Here is an 18,981-nt window from a genome sequence, read left to right as displayed (position 1 = left end):
CACGACATGGCAAATCTTTTACAAATTGGGTTTTCTACAACTAAGCAACCAATAAGCCAAAAGGAAAGTGCTGAAATCAATTAATCATAAAAAAATAATTAAGGAAAAAAAATGAAGATTAACTTTTAGAGTGGACACTTCATCTGGCTTCATTATGACAGTGAAGAAAAGTAATGTTCTGCCTTGTTTGGCATCAGTTTCCCAGACTTGCAGATAAAGCAACGGCTTTGTTGTGAATTCAATATTTTTTTTGGTATCACTCAACAAGATTGGTGCTGACTTGGGAGAAGCTACACAAGCAACAATGCTCTGAGAAGGATTGTTGTTATTTTGTATTATGAATATTGTTTTAATAGTGTTTATTATTAGGATTAGGAATGGGAATTTCGAATAGTTTCCTATTTGAATACACAGGGTGCAACATTTTTGTGTATCCGATTACCCGAACTCTGGTCCCTTATGCTCCCAAGAATAAAAGGCAAATGCGTGTGTACAGCAGACAGCATAACAGTGTAAGCAGGTAAAGTTTAACCGGGTTCACAAAGTGTACAAACAATGTCCAAGATGAGATTTCTTCGTTCAATACCCTGTTTCCTTAGGCACAAGTTTTTCCTTTTGTTTACTGAATTCAAATACAAAACTCAATGAGCAACAACGTCACAGCGCATCTCTCTTCCAACTAAAGCAACAGTAGCATAATATTGAGCAAACCACCAAATAATTTTTGCTGTAATTCAGAATAAAATAACCCCTGTCATATAGCAACCTAAATATTCTACATCTGTTTAATTCTAACAAATAATATTTATAAAATAAATCTTAATAGTGTAAATAGAACAGTAGAAAATACATTCCAACATTACAATAGTTTAACATTACTAATTACAACTAGCCATCAAGTACTGACATCAGATGAATCTAAGTCAAGTTACTTTGTTTATTCAATAACCTGTAAATAATTCAAAACAAGGATACCTGGTTGTGCTTTTAATGGTCAGTGCAAATGTTGATGTTACTCCATTCATTCACAGAAAGTCAACAGTAGATGTTTTACATTGAACTGCAGTCCAGAAGTAAAAAATAACTCCTTTCCAACTCCAAGTATCTTGCCTTTTCTTTTTAGTCACTTTGTTGTTCTGCTTAACTTTCATAACTTTCTGCTGCTACAGTAGTATTACTGTTTGGGTTCTAGTGGTGTAGAATCTTGTTTTCCTGGAGCAGGAGAAAGTTACCTTGGAAATATAAACAAATAGAAATGTAAATAAGGTCTGATTTCTGGTGAAAATTACAATACTAATGAAATGTGTACGGCATTACAGCTTGTAACTAACATTTGATTAAATAGACCCACAGTTCTTTCCTTTCTTTTCCTTTTAATTTCAGGATGTGTTGCTGCTTAGCCAGTTTATCAGGTCTGATGGAGGGATGCTGCCTCGCCGTGTTACAGGGCTTTGCAATGAGGAGCACAGGAAGATTGAAATCTGTGTGAAAATGTCTCACCGAGCTGGTGAGTCCATCCTATATGCTACTTCCTTTAGTGTAGCTTTGCAGCACTTGTTTCAAGGGGCTTAAGCCAGTGGGCTGGTCCTTGTTTGTTTTTCTCTTACTTGGTTATTGTTATATGCTACACACTGGTAACTGTTAACTGTAACACAGGAAGTAAATGGGGAGAGGAATTTAAACTTATTCTTGCATGATGATAAAGCCTGGAGAGCAAGAATATCCACGGAAAAGCAAGAAGAGGCTTGATAAGCAAAATTATTTGTATAATATGTTATAATCCCATTAAGGCAAGCCTCCATACATTTGGTGAAGTAGCACAAATCTATGAAAGTATGTAATTGCCATAATTTCTGCAACATTTCTAGTTGATGTATAAAACACTAAATTCAGATACTTTTGTACAGTAATTCTCTTAGGCTACCCTGCAGTGTGGAAACTACTATAGATTACATCAGACCTCTTACAGGCTATTGAAGAAAAGCAATTGCTGCTGTTGTAATCACTGGGTTGCTAATTGCTTTTAAAGGCCTGCTGCCAGACCACAAGCCAGCGTTGCCAGAAGGTCATGTTGCAAAGAAACAAAAACCCCAGCTAAACAGGTGAGATTCTTCTTTTGGTGTATCCAGTATTCATCCTAAATCAGGTATATATTGTTGTGCTCATGGTAAAGCAATGGTTTGATCTGTACATTATGTTTGAGAAATGAGGTGATCATCCTCAGGCAAAAATGAATAGGAAGACTAGTAACCTACTTGAGCCATGCTCCTGTTTAACAGACAGCATGTGGCCTAGCAATTAAAACAGAAGTATAGCCTGGAGACACTGAGCTTTAGTTCCATTTTAATCATTGACTCGCTGTGTTACTTTAGGCAAATTACATTTGACCACCTTGTGCTTCAGAGTTACCTCCAGCAGCTGTAAAATGTGTTGGAAGCCAGAACCTGCTGTACACCAGATGTTGTATCTCTGGACTATCCTGGCTAAATCATTTCTTAAACCGCTGGCTAATTAAACAGTTCCTATTTTCTCTCTCCCTGTCACTGTCCCTGCAAGGCAGTCTTGGCTTTGCTCCACAGTGACCCCTGCTGGGATCTGTGGAGCTGGATTAACCACAGAATCAACAGCCATTAGCTGTTCCTCCTGACCAGCTGTGCACTTAGTGGCGAAGGAACTTTGTTATTAGTAATTGAATTTCTTCCTCTTGGAGGGGAACCAACCAGCCACTTCTGTGTGCATGCAATCTCCTGGAACTGGAGACTTGTCTGACTGATTCCCAGACTTTAACTGAAGATATTTCCAGCCAGTCCTTCACAGCAATGTACTGAGCCTATGATGCACAACCACTACAGCAAGCCTACACTTGCACTCCGCTGCAGTGTTTGGTGGAAATAAATGTATTGTACAAGCGCACAGTAAAATAAGGTTTTCTGAATGATGGCACATTTTTTACTGTATCTAAAGTTTGTGAAGCCCTTGAGGTCCAAGATTAACAATCCAAAACAACAGAAAAGGCAGGTGTGGAAAGAGCCCTCGACAGTTTTCACTTTGTGTTTTCTGGGATTGGAACACAGTGTACATGCTGAAGGATTGGCTAATTCTAAGTAGTAATACCCAATGCAGCTAAATAATTTACAGTGATGAAAGTTCTGTGGTTCAGAGCCAAAGGCCAAGTTGCTTAACGGAAGACAAGGTCAATAATCTGGTTGGCAATGGTCAGTGTGGAGGAAACACTTTTTTTTTTTTTTAAATATATGTATAATGCAAGCTATAGTGAGTATCTACCAGTGGGGGTAACTCCACTTAAAACCTGATTAGCTGAGGCGATCCTTAAGGTTTAATAATTATTTTTACATGCATCTTAAACCGCTAGGAACATTCTTTAGCATTTTCATTTTTTTTATTTATTTATTATTTATTTAACGAGACGGTCCTTTTGAGCAATCTGTTTTTCAAAGAAGACCTGGTCAAGATGGAGGCAAACCAAACCACAACTATTACAAAAGTTGTCAAGTTTATTCCAGGACTATGAAGCTTAGGTCTAAGGTGGTAAGAGATTGCAGATACTACTAGAGGAAACTTAGGATAGTGTGGGAGTTCACCCAAGATAGCCTTGTAACAATTGTATACCAATGTTTCAATCTTCACATTGATAAAGGTGTCGGACAAGCCAGTCTATATATAGTACATCACCATTATGTAAGCGATATAGCACGTCGATGAAGGCTCTACCGTGTGTTAGTTAACCGTGACTGGAGTTATGCGTCCCAAGCTGATGGCGAGGGCGAGAACGAACAATTTTAGTTTGTAAATTCCACTCACTGTCCATGTAGTGGCAAGTTACAGTTATGTATCTGTTGTCAGGGCAAGAGAACTCACATTTTCCATTGTTTTTTTTCCATCATTGTGTTGCTGTTTAATCAGTTCCCGTACGGTTTTGTGACATGACACCTTGTACTGTGTTTCAAGGCAATGTAGCAACTCGATGAAAGGTTTGTCTTCAACAATGCTGAGTGGACACATTCCCTGTACCAAGAAGTTGACCACCTTGCTTGTTATTTCATTTTTACGCGATTGTGTTAGCGAAGTTGGTTTCTTTGATGGTCGTCTGGCCTCCGGCTTCATCTGGATCTTCTTTGTAAAGTACAGCATTCACCCGTTTTAATAGTTCTCGTACCACCATGGGAACTCATTCATTTTTTGCAAAGCTTGCATTGTACAGCATTTCGTTGTTCGTTTTATTTTGTCAAAATAATTCCACACGTCAGACTGAGGCCTTTTGCCACTTGCCACATTGCAACATCTGAATGAAACGGAAGAGCAAACAAACATATTGCTTATTTCTGGCTGTTTTCAACAATGTAACCTCGCAGCAGACACTAACATTTTATTACAGTAGCCTATTACTAAAATAAACATCGCATTATGTACATACACAATGTATTATGTACTTTTTACTTTGCAAAAACAACAATAATAAAAAAACACACAATATGCATTTCTGACAAATACAAATATGTTATTTTCGTGTTCGAAATACATGTAAACAAATTTGTTCAGATATTCAGATATTTTTCCCACCCCTGCTTAAGTTTTAGGAAAAAAGTCCCAAAAATGTTCATAAACGATCACACACAATTAGAAAAAAAAAAAAAAAAAACTTTATTAAACCAATAACTTTTTTACTTGTCAGAGCTACTTATAGTTTGTCTGAACCGTGCCAGATATCTGAATAAGGCAATATTACTGAACTGTCCGTGTCTTGGTTTGTTGTTGAAAGATGCTGTCTGAGCTTCAGTTGAGCTCACAGGTTGTGATTAGCAAGTCAAAATGAAAAAGCCGGTACTTGTGAAGATTGATTTTAAATTTGATTCCCAGTTGATTCAGTAACGTTCCAGCGGACATCTACTTAAGCAACAGTGCCAGTCGATGATGGCTCTACCGTCTGTTAGTTGACCGTTACGGGAGTTATGCACCCCGAGCCGATGGAGTCTGAACTACCAATACAATCTCTCATTAAATCTCACTCTAAAATGCCTACTAACTCACCATGTTTCTACCTTCAGTCAAAGCCTTTCTCTGCTGAATCTATATATGAATGGAGCAATATTACTGAACTTTCCGCGTCTTGCTTTGTTGTTGAAAGATGCTGTGTTTGCGCTCCAGTCGAGGTGACAGTATGCGGTTGGCTCTCGGCAGTTGCAGGTACAGGATTGGTTGCTTTCGTCAATGCAAAGTATTGATTGGTTGGTTTAGTGGATAATAAAATTTATTTGGACCAGTTGTGTCTTTGTTTAGTATTTACTGTCCAATAGATGTGAACTACGCTGAAAAATACAGCAAGTCAAAAAGAAAAAGACAGCACTTCGTGGATTGATTTTAAATTTGATTCACAGTTGGTGCTCAGACTTTCCAGCGGGCATCTACCGTCTATTGGAGCTCGTTAGAGCTGGAAGCTGATTGGCTGATGGTACTGAATTGATTTCTAATTAAGCGATAGACTCGTCGATGCGGGCTCTACCATGTGGTAGATGACCCCGACTGGAGTTGTGTCCCGAGCAGTAGACGAAGGCGTTAACGAAAGTCAAAGTCATCTACCACATGGTAGAGCACTCGGAGAGGGCTCTATCGCTATTGGAAAACGATTTCTTTATTTTTCTTCTCTTTTTTAAAAAAAAAAAAAAAAACACACCTATATTTACCTTAAACTTCTGAGATTTCGCCGGGTATCCTTCTGCTAAGGAAAATAGTCCCTAACATAATTAGAATAGAAAAACGACATACACATAGAGAAAATGGTTTTTATTATTATTATTTGGCTAACATATTTATTTATTGTGGTCTTACTCTTTCTTATTATAATTTATCTGGACATTGCCAGATAAATTAACTGTACAATTGTTGAATAGTCCGTGTAGTATTGAGTCGGACTCGAAACTTGTTGTTGGAGGCGGGGCATCATTCATGCTGGCAGGGAGTGGATTGGCTGGTGTTGAAAGAACTGAAACAGGGTTGGCAGTTTGACTGGCTGGTTTTGAGGGAGGGTGTTGTTTGGATCCAGCTGATGACAGAATTGTGGACCAATCATGTCTTTCCTTTGACGTCTAGTAGCTGCGAATTGAGCCTTCATTATGGTGTCCTGTCACAGACATGATTTCCCTCGTCTCTGATCAGTAATTGCTCTTATATACAGTCATACTGACCATTTAGTTTATTGTCTTGTTCTTAATTCATTTTTTTGCAGTTCCAAGTTTGAAGCTCATGTTCCTGTACGTTGATATGTCCTTTCTTTATTAGTTTTAGTGCTAGGGATTTGTTGTTGCAGATGTTCAGCAGCTGGATTGTTTGTAGTCAGTGAGGATGGCAAATTTACCCACTCCAGTATTGATATGTTTCTGAATAAATCAAAATTGGCATTCATGGTGTCAAGGTTTAAGTAGCCTTTTATGTTATCAGATTAGTTAAGCACTTCAATGTTCCAGCGGGCATCAATGCAAAATAGAAGCCAGTTGATCTGGAAGCTGATTGGCTAATGATACTGAATCATTTTCTAAATACAGTGAATAACCAGTTGGTTATGATAAAGGAGAACCAATTTTCTCAAGATCTGATATTAGAAAATCTATAATATTATAAAAATGTACAGAAGTATAAGATTCTGGAGCTATATCAAGGTGCAACTGTGCAACAGTTGCAGCACAGAGGCTGTAAAGGAAGCTGTTTATAAAATATGATTTGATATTTTTTTTCCGTAGTCTTTATCAGTCGTCCATTCTTTTAAAAAGAAAGGTGCAAGACTAGCTTGGGCATGAAATAGGATATTTGGGGAAGCACCCTCTTTCAAGTATTGGATAGCAGCACCTACATTCAGTCAAGTATAAAACAAATCATTAAACTAGGTCAGGTACAATAACCATTCAATGGTTTAAATAACATTGAGGTTACTGTTTAATTACATGAGACTAAAAGTAGGTTATATCCAATTACCAGAATAGAATAAGACAATTAGCACCACTATCTGTGTGCTTTGTAAAAGAATTGGCTCTTGAGAAACAACACTAAATATTTGCTTGAATTCGCAGGACTGATTACATGTACAAATTTTCTGTCCAAGAGTCTGTCTTCTGTTTTCTGTGTTTTATATAACTGTTTAAAGAAAGGTAATGGTTTAAAATAGTCAGCTTTAAATTAAAAAATATGTTGTGTATGTCCACTGTATCTATTTTCTTCATTGGCATGCAAATCTATATTAATTTAGTTCCTATTCAATGTCTTCGAAAACTTAGCCGCTCTAATAACCTGAAATAAGAAAAATAAGCGTTGCTTAGTTACAGCCAGACTATACTCCGACTTGACCTGGAAGCACCACAATCCAATGAGACAAAATAGTAATTTAAGCCATTTGTTCCATGAATTGGCAGTTTGGTTAGTTGTTCTTTCAAACACAAGGGCTGAGACTAAGACCACCATACTCATCCTGCATGGGACCGGCCCAGCTGTCGAGACTGATTAATGTTGGCCCCTTTGGAGCTGACATGGATTCACATTGAGCTTTCTCATCTGAAGGAGCAGTGGATTAAATCCACAGCACCATTTATCCTACATGATCAAACATTTAATTAAGAAAAGCATTATAACGGTTGTGTGATACTTGGAGGGAATAAGTGACTCAGTTTAGGAAAAGAATTGCCTTTAATTGTATGAATGTTTATGAAGACTAATAAATACAATTGTAATATATAATACAATGGTCAAACCAAATTATAAGATGGTAGTTCCATTTTTTTTTTATTGTGACTCTTGTATTCACCACGTAGGCACGCTGTACACCAACTGTATATAGATTTCATTATTGTAATAAAAACATGTATACAAAAAATCGACCACAATATTTATGCATAAAATCTCATAAAACAGCATGTGATGTGAATATAGTTGTCATCCCGTTACAATAACCATTTGTTTATTTTCATATAAAATTCTGCATATTGCCATCCAACAAATGGAAACTTACTAATTTGGTCTCATCATTCCATCAAACACCATGAGCTTTGGCAGTGTTTTTCATGTGTTCAAATGTCAACAGAGGCTTATTAAGTGGCACACAGTCATGTCAGCCACCACATTACAAGCAGCACAGACAGAAAACCAATGCACATCCGCAGGCCAGTTTTCAGATCCTTTCCAATCAGTTTTGCTGTTCTTAACTTCCTCAATTATTATCTGATGCAACTCATGCTAACCTTTTACAAGCTTCTCAAAACTTGGCTTGTTTTACACAGACTCATTACTTCCCCTCTTACACTTTCCATTAGCTTTTGGCAAAGATTATCTTGGCTGTGCTAGTTAGGTAATTGACCTCCTGCAACACTTTTACTAGTGCTTAAGTAAAGTAAGTAATTCCTGAAAGAACTTGTAAAATGTAGTCATTTTGTTAGCTAGGCAATTTTTAGCCCCTTTATTCCCGAAGCCTTAAGTGTCATTCACCTGATGAATGGACCCTGTACATGGACGGTAAGACGAGATGTGAACACTTCACCAGAATGAACCGCAAACTTGGGATACAAAATCTTCTAATGTATCATGTGCTTCATTAAGTAATGGGCATGTGCTGCAGTTTCTCCAGGACGTTATAGACCTTCAACTGTCCTTATAAGGGCCTAAACTATAGGATGTCTTCTATCAGCAGATGTTCAATTTTCCCTGATGAGTAATTAAACATAACGTTGTCATTTAACAGTGTTTCTGGAGTTTTATTGAGAAGACCATTGACATTTTCCACACTGAAAGGGCATGCTTCACAAACTAAATGTATTTTTCTTTCTTTCTTTCTTTCAATACATTTGATCAAATACATAACAGTATGTTATTAATATACAAAATACAGAGAACCTTAGCATGGCCTTTTGTGTTTTAATAGGAAAGAGCCTGTAAGACTATAGTCTGGCATTTTTGGCAGATATTTATTTCGCTTCCCTCCATGGTCCCCCAATTTATTGTAAAATAATAGAGAAAATGACCCAGGGACAATAATGAATAACTTATGTGGCTCCATTTACCAAGGTAAATTTAAATGTATACTGGTTAATTCTAGCCTTTTAAAGAGTTACAAATATATTTTATTATAGACTCGACATGTAAATCTTCCAAACAGATTTGCACTGACTAACCTTCGGTTAACACCAACAGGAAAGAAAGGACATTAATACGGTAGAACCTGGAGAAAGTATGCAGCGTAGCCCAGCTAGCCGCAGTACAAATGTCAGACATTGAGGCACCTTTGAAAAGGGCCCAAGATGTAGCCAACCATCTAGTTGAGTGTGCGGCTACCCTACCAGGTGGGGGCAAGCCAGCACCATCGTACGCAGTCGAGACTGTGTCCACAATCCAGTGTGACAGACGCTGCTTAGAGAGGGGCTGTCCTAGGGTCCATGTTCCGTGACGGATGAAAAGCTGGTCAGATTGACGCAGAGCTCTTGTCCTAAGCACGTAGCATCTCAATGTCCGCACTGAGCAGAGGAAATTCAATCTCTCATCCTCCGTTGAAGCAAACAGAGGTGGATGAAAAGACTCCAGTTCCACAGACTGGTTAATGTGGAAAGCTGTAATAACCTTCGGGAGAAAAGCGGGGTTGGTGCGCAGCGACACCCTGCTGCCATCCTCCCAAATACACATGCAGGAGCTCACTGATCTGCTTAGCAGAGGTGATAGCTAAGTGGAAGGCTGTCTTCATAGACAGGTAGGTACTATATGGAGTGTAAGGGCTCAAACAGGGCCTTTATAAGAGCCTCTAGTATATAATACCTCTAGTATTAAGGCTCCATTTGGGGAGAACAGCCCTCCTCGGAGGGCATAATTGCTGTGCGCCTTTAAGGAAACGGGTAGCCAAAAAATGCGCACCCGGAGACATAGAATCTACGGTGGCGTGGTGGAAGGTGATCTCCCAGCATCAAACAGTTCTTGCAGGAACTGCAAAATGACTGGCATAGGGCAAGTAATGGGGTCATGGTTTCTAGCTAGACACCAAGCTTGAAAAAACTTCCACTTATAGGTATATAAAGACCTAGTGGAGTCCGCCCTAGCACTCTGAATCGTACTCGCAACCGCTTACGATAGCCCTAGAGCTAGCCAACGGTCCCTTTCAGGGGCCAGACCCATAACTGGAACCAAAGGTGTCAAAGAGAGCCCTTCACCTGACTGAGAAGATCCAAACGAAGTGGAATCTCCCAGGGCTGGCCATGCAACAGCTGGCACAGGGTCGAAAACCATATTCTCCTGGGCCATTTGGGAGCCACTAGGAGACCTGACACTTTCTCTAACCGGACTTTCTCCAGAAAAGCCGGGAGCAACGGTATAGGTGGGAAAGCGTACAAAAACGCTTTGGGCCATTTGTGCACTAGGGCATCTACACCGAGTGGACCGCCTAAGTGGTGGAGGGCGTATCATAGGGGGCAATGAGTCATCTGCCAAAGCGAAGAGATCGATCTGCGCCTTCCCGAACCGTTCCCAAACGCGCTTCACCGTCTGAGGGTGGAGTCGCCACTGTGACGGATTCGGGCCGCTCCTGGAGAGGAGGTGCGCTGCCCAATTCACCACTCCCGGAATGTGCGTGGCCCGCAGGGACAGCAGGTTCCTCTGAGCCCATATCAATAGTTTGAAAGCTATACGATGCAACCCCCGGGGACCGTAAGCCTCCCTGGTGGTTGACATACGCTACCACTGTTGTGCTGTCCATCCGGATCAACACATGTGTGCCGCTCAGCACTGTGAGGAAGTGCTGGAGAGCAAGGAATACCGCTTGCAACTCCAGCATGTTCACGTGCAGGGATGCCTTCCCAGACCGCTCACCAACCCAGGTTGGAAGCGTCTGTCATCACCACCTGGCGGTTCAGTACTACTCCCATTTGCGCACCTTTACGCAGATGAGAGGGGACCCTCCACCAGCGTAGGGCTGCTGAGCACGCATAAGACACGGTCAGCCGACGGTGCCTGTAGCGTTTGGCATTGAGGTGAAACGCATTGAGCCACGCTTGTAGCGGGTGCATGCGAAGCAGACCCAGCTGAATGGCTGCTGTAGCTGTGGCCATCAGACCCAATAGTTTCTGGCACAACCTGAGGGTGACCTGCGATCCCTTTCGAAACAGGGAGAGGGAACCCCGTATAGCTGCAACTCTGTCGTCCGACAGGTATGCGCGCATTGTAGTGGAGTCCAGCCGGAGCCCCAGATACGTGGTGCACTGCACTGGTGTAAGCCGACTCTTTGCATCGTTTATGGTGAGGCCCAGCCTGACAACACTTCTTTTTTCACTTAAAACACACACACACACATTATGGGAATAGTAAAATTGTTCAACCTATATTGAGGAAATGTATTGCTGTTTGGAATAGGGTATATGTAAATAGAAGCCAAGTCTATTTAAAGGGTTAAGATGTGAATCTGTGTAGCGCAGCGGTTATGTAGTTGGAGTGAAAGTATGACTAGTTTAGGTTCAAATCCTGCCTTTATAGTTAGACAGCTTTTTGGGTCTTCCAGTCCTGGGTTGGTTAATTACAGGTGAAGTTTCTGTGTACTTGTTGATTATGCTTGGGATACCACACCGTGAAAATCAAGTGATGCAAGATATTTCACTCAATGATTTTCCTTCCTTATCAACTCAAGGCTGTTATAATAGTAGAAAACACTAGTGGAGCTTTGAGTATATTGTTGATGCTCATAATGCATCGGAGTAGAAAAATATAACATGTCTAAAACTTTTGCACAGCAGTGTGTGTGTGTGTAAAATATATTGTAACGTTTTTCATGTTTAGGAAGTAGTACTCGGGGAGACAGGGAGCCGGAATTCACGACACCAAAATAATAACTCTGGCACTTTCACTGCATATTCTCTCTGGTCACAGCTCACATGCTCGCTCAGTCGCACCCGCAGTTTCTCATTCACTTTCAGCGCTGGACTGTCTCGAGTCCCCAGGCTCATGCACCCCCTTGTATAACCTCCTGTCGTTTCCCACCTCTGTCCGGCTCATCAACTGGTCATGCTCTGCAACCCCCGAAAACAGCAGCACACATTCTCCCCACTCATTCACTCATTCACTCACTCACCCTTCCCAGGCTAAGTAATGGCGTGACCCGTTCCCCTTACAATACATGTAACATAAAAGACAGACGAGACGAACTGAACAGACAACAAGTCCTGCAACAAAGCAATTGTCTGGGTCGTTACAATATATTTTTTTAATTTGAAAGTAAAAATATATGAAAGCATGACAACCTTTACGCACAAAAATCTTCACTAATATACAATTGAACAAGAACTGTTGAATATTTGTTTTTGTTTCATACAGTAGTAAATGGAAGTGTTTTATATCTGATATTGAAAAATAAATACATATCAAGATAGATAATGAAATAAATGTCATGTATTGATTTATGTATTCATTTATTTCAATGTTTACCGTCGAGCCCTCTTGAGGTGTCGTGGGCTAGTCGACGAAACACCGAGGATGGAAGGTGCCCACTTGAAGACCCCAGAGATGTACCCTACTTAACTCAATTCAGACGGTTGTCATGCTTATGCGCTGGGGAGGCCGCACTGGTTGATCCCCAGAGCCAGCATCGCAGCCATTGTGTGTGCTGATGCGCCAGGGAGGCAAAATAAGCTGATCCCTGGAGCCAGCATTACACTTCAGCCATTAACACCAGACAGAAGGATATCTACATCATCATATGGAAGGAAACGTAAATGGATGGAGACACATATGGATTACATTAGTTTACTGTAAAGCTACGTCTTAGTTGGTGCTTTTCTTGGCGAGAGCCAAGTTCAAATCAGCATGAAGTTTTAACATCTATTCTCGTGTAATGGAAATCATGAAGATCTGGATACGTCCAGTGACTGCTGTGAATAGTGCAGCTGGCAACAAGGGAAAGACCTTGTGACAGCCTGGAGAGACAGCTGACAGGAGGAAAAAGACCCCATTGGGGCTGGTAAGGGTTAGCTACCCTTGTTGGCAGTATCCAGCTCTGTGTTTACAGGATGCTGGAGACACCCGCCCAAGGCTTCTAAGAAATTAAAGAGAAAAATACTCCTAGAGTCTGCGAGAGCGGGGGCGGAAGATGACTCAACGTTGGACAACACGGTTAATGACTTAGGAACAGAAACGGATATGTGTATGGAGAGTACTTCACAAAAGACTAGTTCAAGATCTGCAGTTAGCAAAGACATGGAACTCCAGGTTTGTGTCTGCGGCTGGAGCAAGGCGACAACGGTCAGCGGTTTGAAGATTCATCAAGGGAGAATGAATTGCTTGAGGGAGAAGGGACAAGGGCCTCACATTGATCAGTACTTCTTACGAAGTCAGTCGAATGAAATCCAGCGACAGGAAGCAAACCACAGTTCGCAGGATATCAGCACCCCTGTCATAGACGTGAGGAGGACTTGCATGGACACAGTTAGTGATGAACCTAATGATCCTTGTGAACCCGGTCAGACAAACCAGCATAAGAGAGAAAAGAACCTCAACGGGCACAAGCCTGGAGTTAAATGGCCAAGAGCTTGTGAGAAAACTGCATGGGACACAGTAAACACAGATCTCTGCTTTGCATTGGAAAGATTAAGTGGAACAGTTGAAAAGAAGCTGGATAAATTTGGGGACATCATCTACGCATATGGAAGTGAGAGGTTTGGAGTTGAAAAAAGGAAGGAAAAAGTACAAACTATTCCTGGAAAGTCTAGACAGCAGCAGGAGATTGAACGCTTAGTTAGAGAAAGGAGACAGCTGAGGAAGCAATGGAGAAGAGCAGAACAAAGTCAGAAGGAGGGACTCAATCTCTTACAAAGGGTCATAAAAGATAAGTTTGCAACATTGCGTAGAGCTGAGCGCCTATGGAAACGCTACAAAAAGAAGGAGCGTGCGAGAGCTAACTTTTATAAAGACCCATTCAAATTTGTAAAGAAGTTATTCACCAGTGAGAAGAATGGCACACTAAAAGCATCTAAGGTTGAGCTGGAGAGATATTTGGAAGAAACACATACAAATTCAAAAAGGCAGGAGCCTATGTCAATTCCGTCAGACATCCCACCTATCAATCCACCAGAATACCAAATGGAGGACTGTGCACCTAAGTGGAAAGAAGTAGAGCAAGCTGTGAAAAAAGCAAGGGCTTCATCATCTCCAGGGCCTAATAGAATTCCGTACAGAGTGTACAAGAGTGCTTCAGGAGTTCTACGAATTCTGTGGAAATTGATGAAAGTGGCATGGGAAAAACAGGTTGTACCAAGAGCATGGCGCCGAGCAGGTGGAGTCTTCATACCTAAAGAAAAAGATTCTACAAGCATCAGTCAGTTTCGTCCCATTTCCCTATTAAACGTAGAAGGCAAGATTTTCTTCAGCATTATTGCTCAGAGATTGTCAACTTACCTATTAAAGAACTGCTTCATTGAAACTTCAATACAAAAAGCGGGCATTCCAGGTTTTTAAACTTCAGAATTCAGCACTACATGGCAATGCCTAGAGGTTGGAATAATGGCAGGATGCACCATTTCTCCACTGGCTTTTACCATGGCAATGGAAGTAATCATTAGGGCATCAAAATGGGTAGTAGGAGGAGAGCGCTTGGCTTCTGGAATGCGACTACCACCAATTCGAGCATACATAGATGACATGACAACCATGACTACAACAGTAGCCTGCACTAATTGGTTATTGGGCAAATTAACCAATAACATTGAATGGGCACGAATGCAATGCAAGCCCACTAAATCAAGGAGCATCTCTATAATTAAAGGCAAAGTAGTAGATAAAACATTCTTCATTAATGGTGAGGCAATACCAACAGTGTCTGTGAAGCCAGTGAAGAGTCTTGGGAGATGGTACGACAGGGATCTAAAGGACACAGTTAATGTGGGAGAAGTTAGACAACAAGCAGTGGAAAGGTTGAAGAGCATAGACAGCTGCGCTCTACCAGGCAAACTAAAACTCTGGTGCTTTCAGTTTGGTCTACTTCCGAGGTTGCTGTGGCCACTGACTGTGTACGAGGTTTCTTTGACAACAATAGAGAAGCTGGAAGCTTTAATCAGTTCATACATCAGGAAATGGTTGGGAGTTCCACGCTGCCTCAGCAGAGTGGGACTTTATGGTAAAGGAATACTGCAGCTACCAGTCTCCGCTCTAACCGAGGAGTTTAAGTGCGCCAAGGTCAGACTGGAAATGACATTAGTAGAGTCACGCGACAAATGCGTAAGGGAGGCAGCACCTTTGTTGAAAACTGGAAGAAAGTGGGCGGCAAAGAAAGCAGCCCCAGCTCAAAAGAGGAAGCTGGTAGTCAACGAGGTGCAAAAGCAGGAGGAGAGGATGAGGTGTATAAAGGCTATTTCCCAGGCCAAGCAGGGAGAATGGATGAGATGGGAAAGTGTGGAACAACGCAAGATTGGCTGGCAAGACCTATGATCAGTGGAACAGAGTAGGATAAGTTTCCTCATCAGGTCAACATATGATGTTCTCCCATCACCACAGAACCTAAACCTCTGGGTAGGAGAGGATCCCTCATGTCCTTTGTGTTCATCACCTGCAACATTAAGGCACATTTTGACAGGATGTAAGGTGGCTCTTAGCCAAGGACGGTTTACTTGGCGCCATGACCAGGTGCTGCAATGTTTGGCCTTAGCATTGGAAGACAATCGTAACATGACCAATAAGTTGCCACCTGTTCCATCAAAACATTACACACAAAAGACAACATTCCTCTGCCCAGGAGAGCAACCACCAAGAAAAGGTGTTAAAATCAATCCTCGTCCAGGACAACTGGAAGCTGCTAGAGACTGGAAAATGCTGGCAGGCTTATTTTTCCACCTGAGATTGCCACCACTAACCTTCGACCAGATATTGTCTTGTGGTCTTGATCAGCACGCCTTGTTCACCTGATAGAGTTAACAGTGCCATGGGAGGATGCTGTAGATGAGGCGTATGAGAGGAAGAAACTGCGTTATGCTTAACTAGCCACTGAAGCGGAACAGCGAGGATGGAGAGTCCGGGTTTACCCAGTGGAAGTAGGTTGTCGAGGATTTGTGGCACACTCTACAACCTGGTTTCTCAGAGACGTCGGATTCAGTGACCAAGAGTTGCGTCGCACAGTGAAGAACTTATCTGAAGCAGCAGAGAGGAGCAGCAACTGGCTGTGGTTGAGACGGAAAGATTCTGGCTGGGGATCTCCAGCACAATAGAAAGAAACGCTGATGTACAGGTAAGTAAGCTGGGCCGAGTTGAGTGGGGGACGGAGGGGGGTGATGCTGGGACGCCATAATCACCGTCGAGCCCTCATTTTTTCCAGGGGGGACCACAAATAGCGTTACTCTCAACCAGTATCGAGAGGAACCGTACTTCCTTGTGCCAATAGGGACCACAATGAGAGTTACACTGACAGGAAACCAGCATTTTTCAGAGATCAAGGTCAGAATCTCAGAATGATGAGATGATGACTTGAAAAAATCTCTAAAATGTAAAAAAATAACTAAGTCCCAAGAATTCTCAGCTGGCTGACTAAATCTTTCAAAATGCTGCTTGTTTTCTCAACTAATCGTGTAGCATTGACAGTAACACAACACGCTTACAAACTGAAGGTTATAGTTTTAAATCCCACGCATGCCAGGCTTTTTTTTATATTTTCTGCAGGCAAATGTTTCATTTTAAAACCGAAATAAATCATTTACTATAAATGATGTAGACATCACAATAAGTGTGTTCCCTAGTATATTTCCATGTTGACAAAACAAGTTATTTGTCATTAAACTCGGATGTCCTGTAATGTACATATGTGTGGATAAACTCCCTGGAGTCTTCAAAGTTGTTGTTTGTTTGTTTTTTTTTCTCATGCGATCCGTGCGACTAGTCAATTTTAAAATATCAAAAATCATTTAATATAAATGATACAGACGTCAAAATAAATGCAAGAAATCACCATTTAATGTGTGTAACAGAAGCATACATTGGGATACTTTTGACAAACAACTGTGGACATTGGCCAATTGCAATATATACACTGAGCCCTTGAGGGTGGAAGACTCACTCAAAGATATGAATGCACAATTAAATAATAATAATAATAATAATAAAAATAAAAGCTTCTGCCCAGAACTCAGATACAGGGGAATGGGGAAGAGCTGCAAGTCTCACGCTGTCACTGGAAGAATTGGATCAAGCTTGTGCCTTTTGACAATTAAAAAATATTAGCAGATGTAAATATCTCTAATGTATTTGTAAAGGTCTTTTAATAGACCCTTTTATTAGAAATAGTTTACAGACACTGATTAGCAGTAGTACTAGAAACAATATATATATATATATATATATATATATATATATATATATATATATATATATATAATAGTAATAATAAAACTATGTGCCCATAAAGGGGAATTATCTGACTACAACATTTAAATTTCAAACAACAAAAGTGAACTCGCTCTAGATAAAAGCGTCATGCTAGAAAGAAAACAGTGGGTTCAGTAGGGATAGGACAGGGCAGAGAAGCAAGGACAACAATATAAGTTAAACTCTTTATTTCAAAAACAAATCTGTACACAATATACATTTAAAAAAAAAAAATACAAACCCGTCCTTGTATCGGTCCCCAATCCCGGATGTCCTGTGGAGGAGTAATCATATACATATATATCAAAACATGTACTGAACATCATTCTGCAACAAGTGAAAAACAAAAAAAAAATGATATGCAGCAACTACATAAAAAATGCTTGTGGAAACACGCTTTTATTGCATGAAGGCTTTACTTCTCGTATTTGTCTAGCTATGATAGAGCTGTATGGGAACAGTGGGAAGAGAAAAAAAAAACTATAGTCTACTGCAATCAGAAAATCAATCAAGTCGGTCTCCATGTTTGCTCAGTCGACTGTGCTGGGAAACCTCCCACAGCTGTCCTAGCTCCGTCTACACAGACTGTGACGTCAGGCGCAGACTTCTGACTGCAACGCAGACTTTTTAGGAGTGATGCAAATGCAACCACCAACTGCACTCATCGCCGTTTACCATGAATAGTTCTCCAGTACGAATGCATGACAGCTGCGTCCTTTTACGAGGCTGGTGAGTTGACTCTGGGTGTGTTCACGGAGATCATTCTGCGCCTTAAGCAACCTGATTTAAATAAAATTTGACTGAGTTGATGTTTTTTTCCAATTTAGCCAATGATCTTCTATGAATGACCTCTGTGAACGCACCCATTGGCTAAATTGTTCAGATTCTGCAGAGAATGATCTCCATGAATATTTTTATGCGACATAAAGCCTGCTCTTTTAATGTTACTGTTTATTTAAATCAGGTTGCTTAAGGCGGTCCACATGTAATGCACCCTTAATTTACTTGGCTTGCCAATAATACTTCCATCAATCAAACGGGTGAATACAGTACTCATAGCGATCCTGCCCTCTGGCAGACTGGTATGCAGAACAGGTTAAAGAAGCGCTGGGCAAGGGAAATAATGTGTCAAATGTCAAAGTGGATATGAGAGTGGCTTCCAATTTGCTTGAAAATGTTAAAAGTAGACCGGACATTTCCATCAAAGGATTTCAAAAATCTGGAAATGATCTGAACATCTGATGCGATCAGAAACCCAGAGGCACTGTAAACTGTGCCTGCTGCTGTAGGTCTGTTCTGTTTTATGTTAAGCATTTTTGTGTGTTTTTAATTAACAGCCAAAATTGTTTATGCCAGACTTGTTAGTCTTGTGGCAAAGTGGTTTGTAGTGCTTAGTAACAACAGTTCCAATGGTGAAGACGAAGCTTTATTAACTGCTTTCAACTAATAAGACTGACTATACACAAGGATATTTAGCTGTCTACAATGACAAATAACAGCAGTTAGTGAGACAGACAATACAACACTAAACACTCAGTTTCTTTTACTCCTCTCTGTCAGTCCGTAACCATAACAGAGGAACAGATCACTCGGCCACATCCCCTGATACAC

At 40.9% G+C, this 18,981-nt stretch overlaps 1 protein-coding gene across 1 annotated transcript in view; it reads left to right on the top strand.

The window, feature by feature from the left end:
* The window catches only part of mrps18a (mitochondrial ribosomal protein S18A), a 42,565-nt gene that overhangs the window by 9,381 nt on the left and 14,203 nt on the right, over positions 1-18,981 (top strand). Inside the window, exons 4-5 of the mRNA XM_034017683.3 lie at positions 1,384-1,507; positions 2,030-2,102. Coding sequence (XP_033873574.3) covers positions 1,384-1,507; positions 2,030-2,102 — 197 coding nt within the window. The remainder of the gene's footprint in view (positions 1-1,383; positions 1,508-2,029; positions 2,103-18,981) is intronic.

This window comes from Acipenser ruthenus, chromosome 6 (genome assembly GCF_902713425.1).
Source record: "Acipenser ruthenus chromosome 6, fAciRut3.2 maternal haplotype, whole genome shotgun sequence".
NCBI classification, from domain to species: Eukaryota; Metazoa; Chordata; class Actinopteri; order Acipenseriformes; family Acipenseridae; genus Acipenser; species Acipenser ruthenus.
Note: the sequence above shows the minus strand (reverse complement) of the source record. Positions and strands in the feature narration are given on the sequence as shown.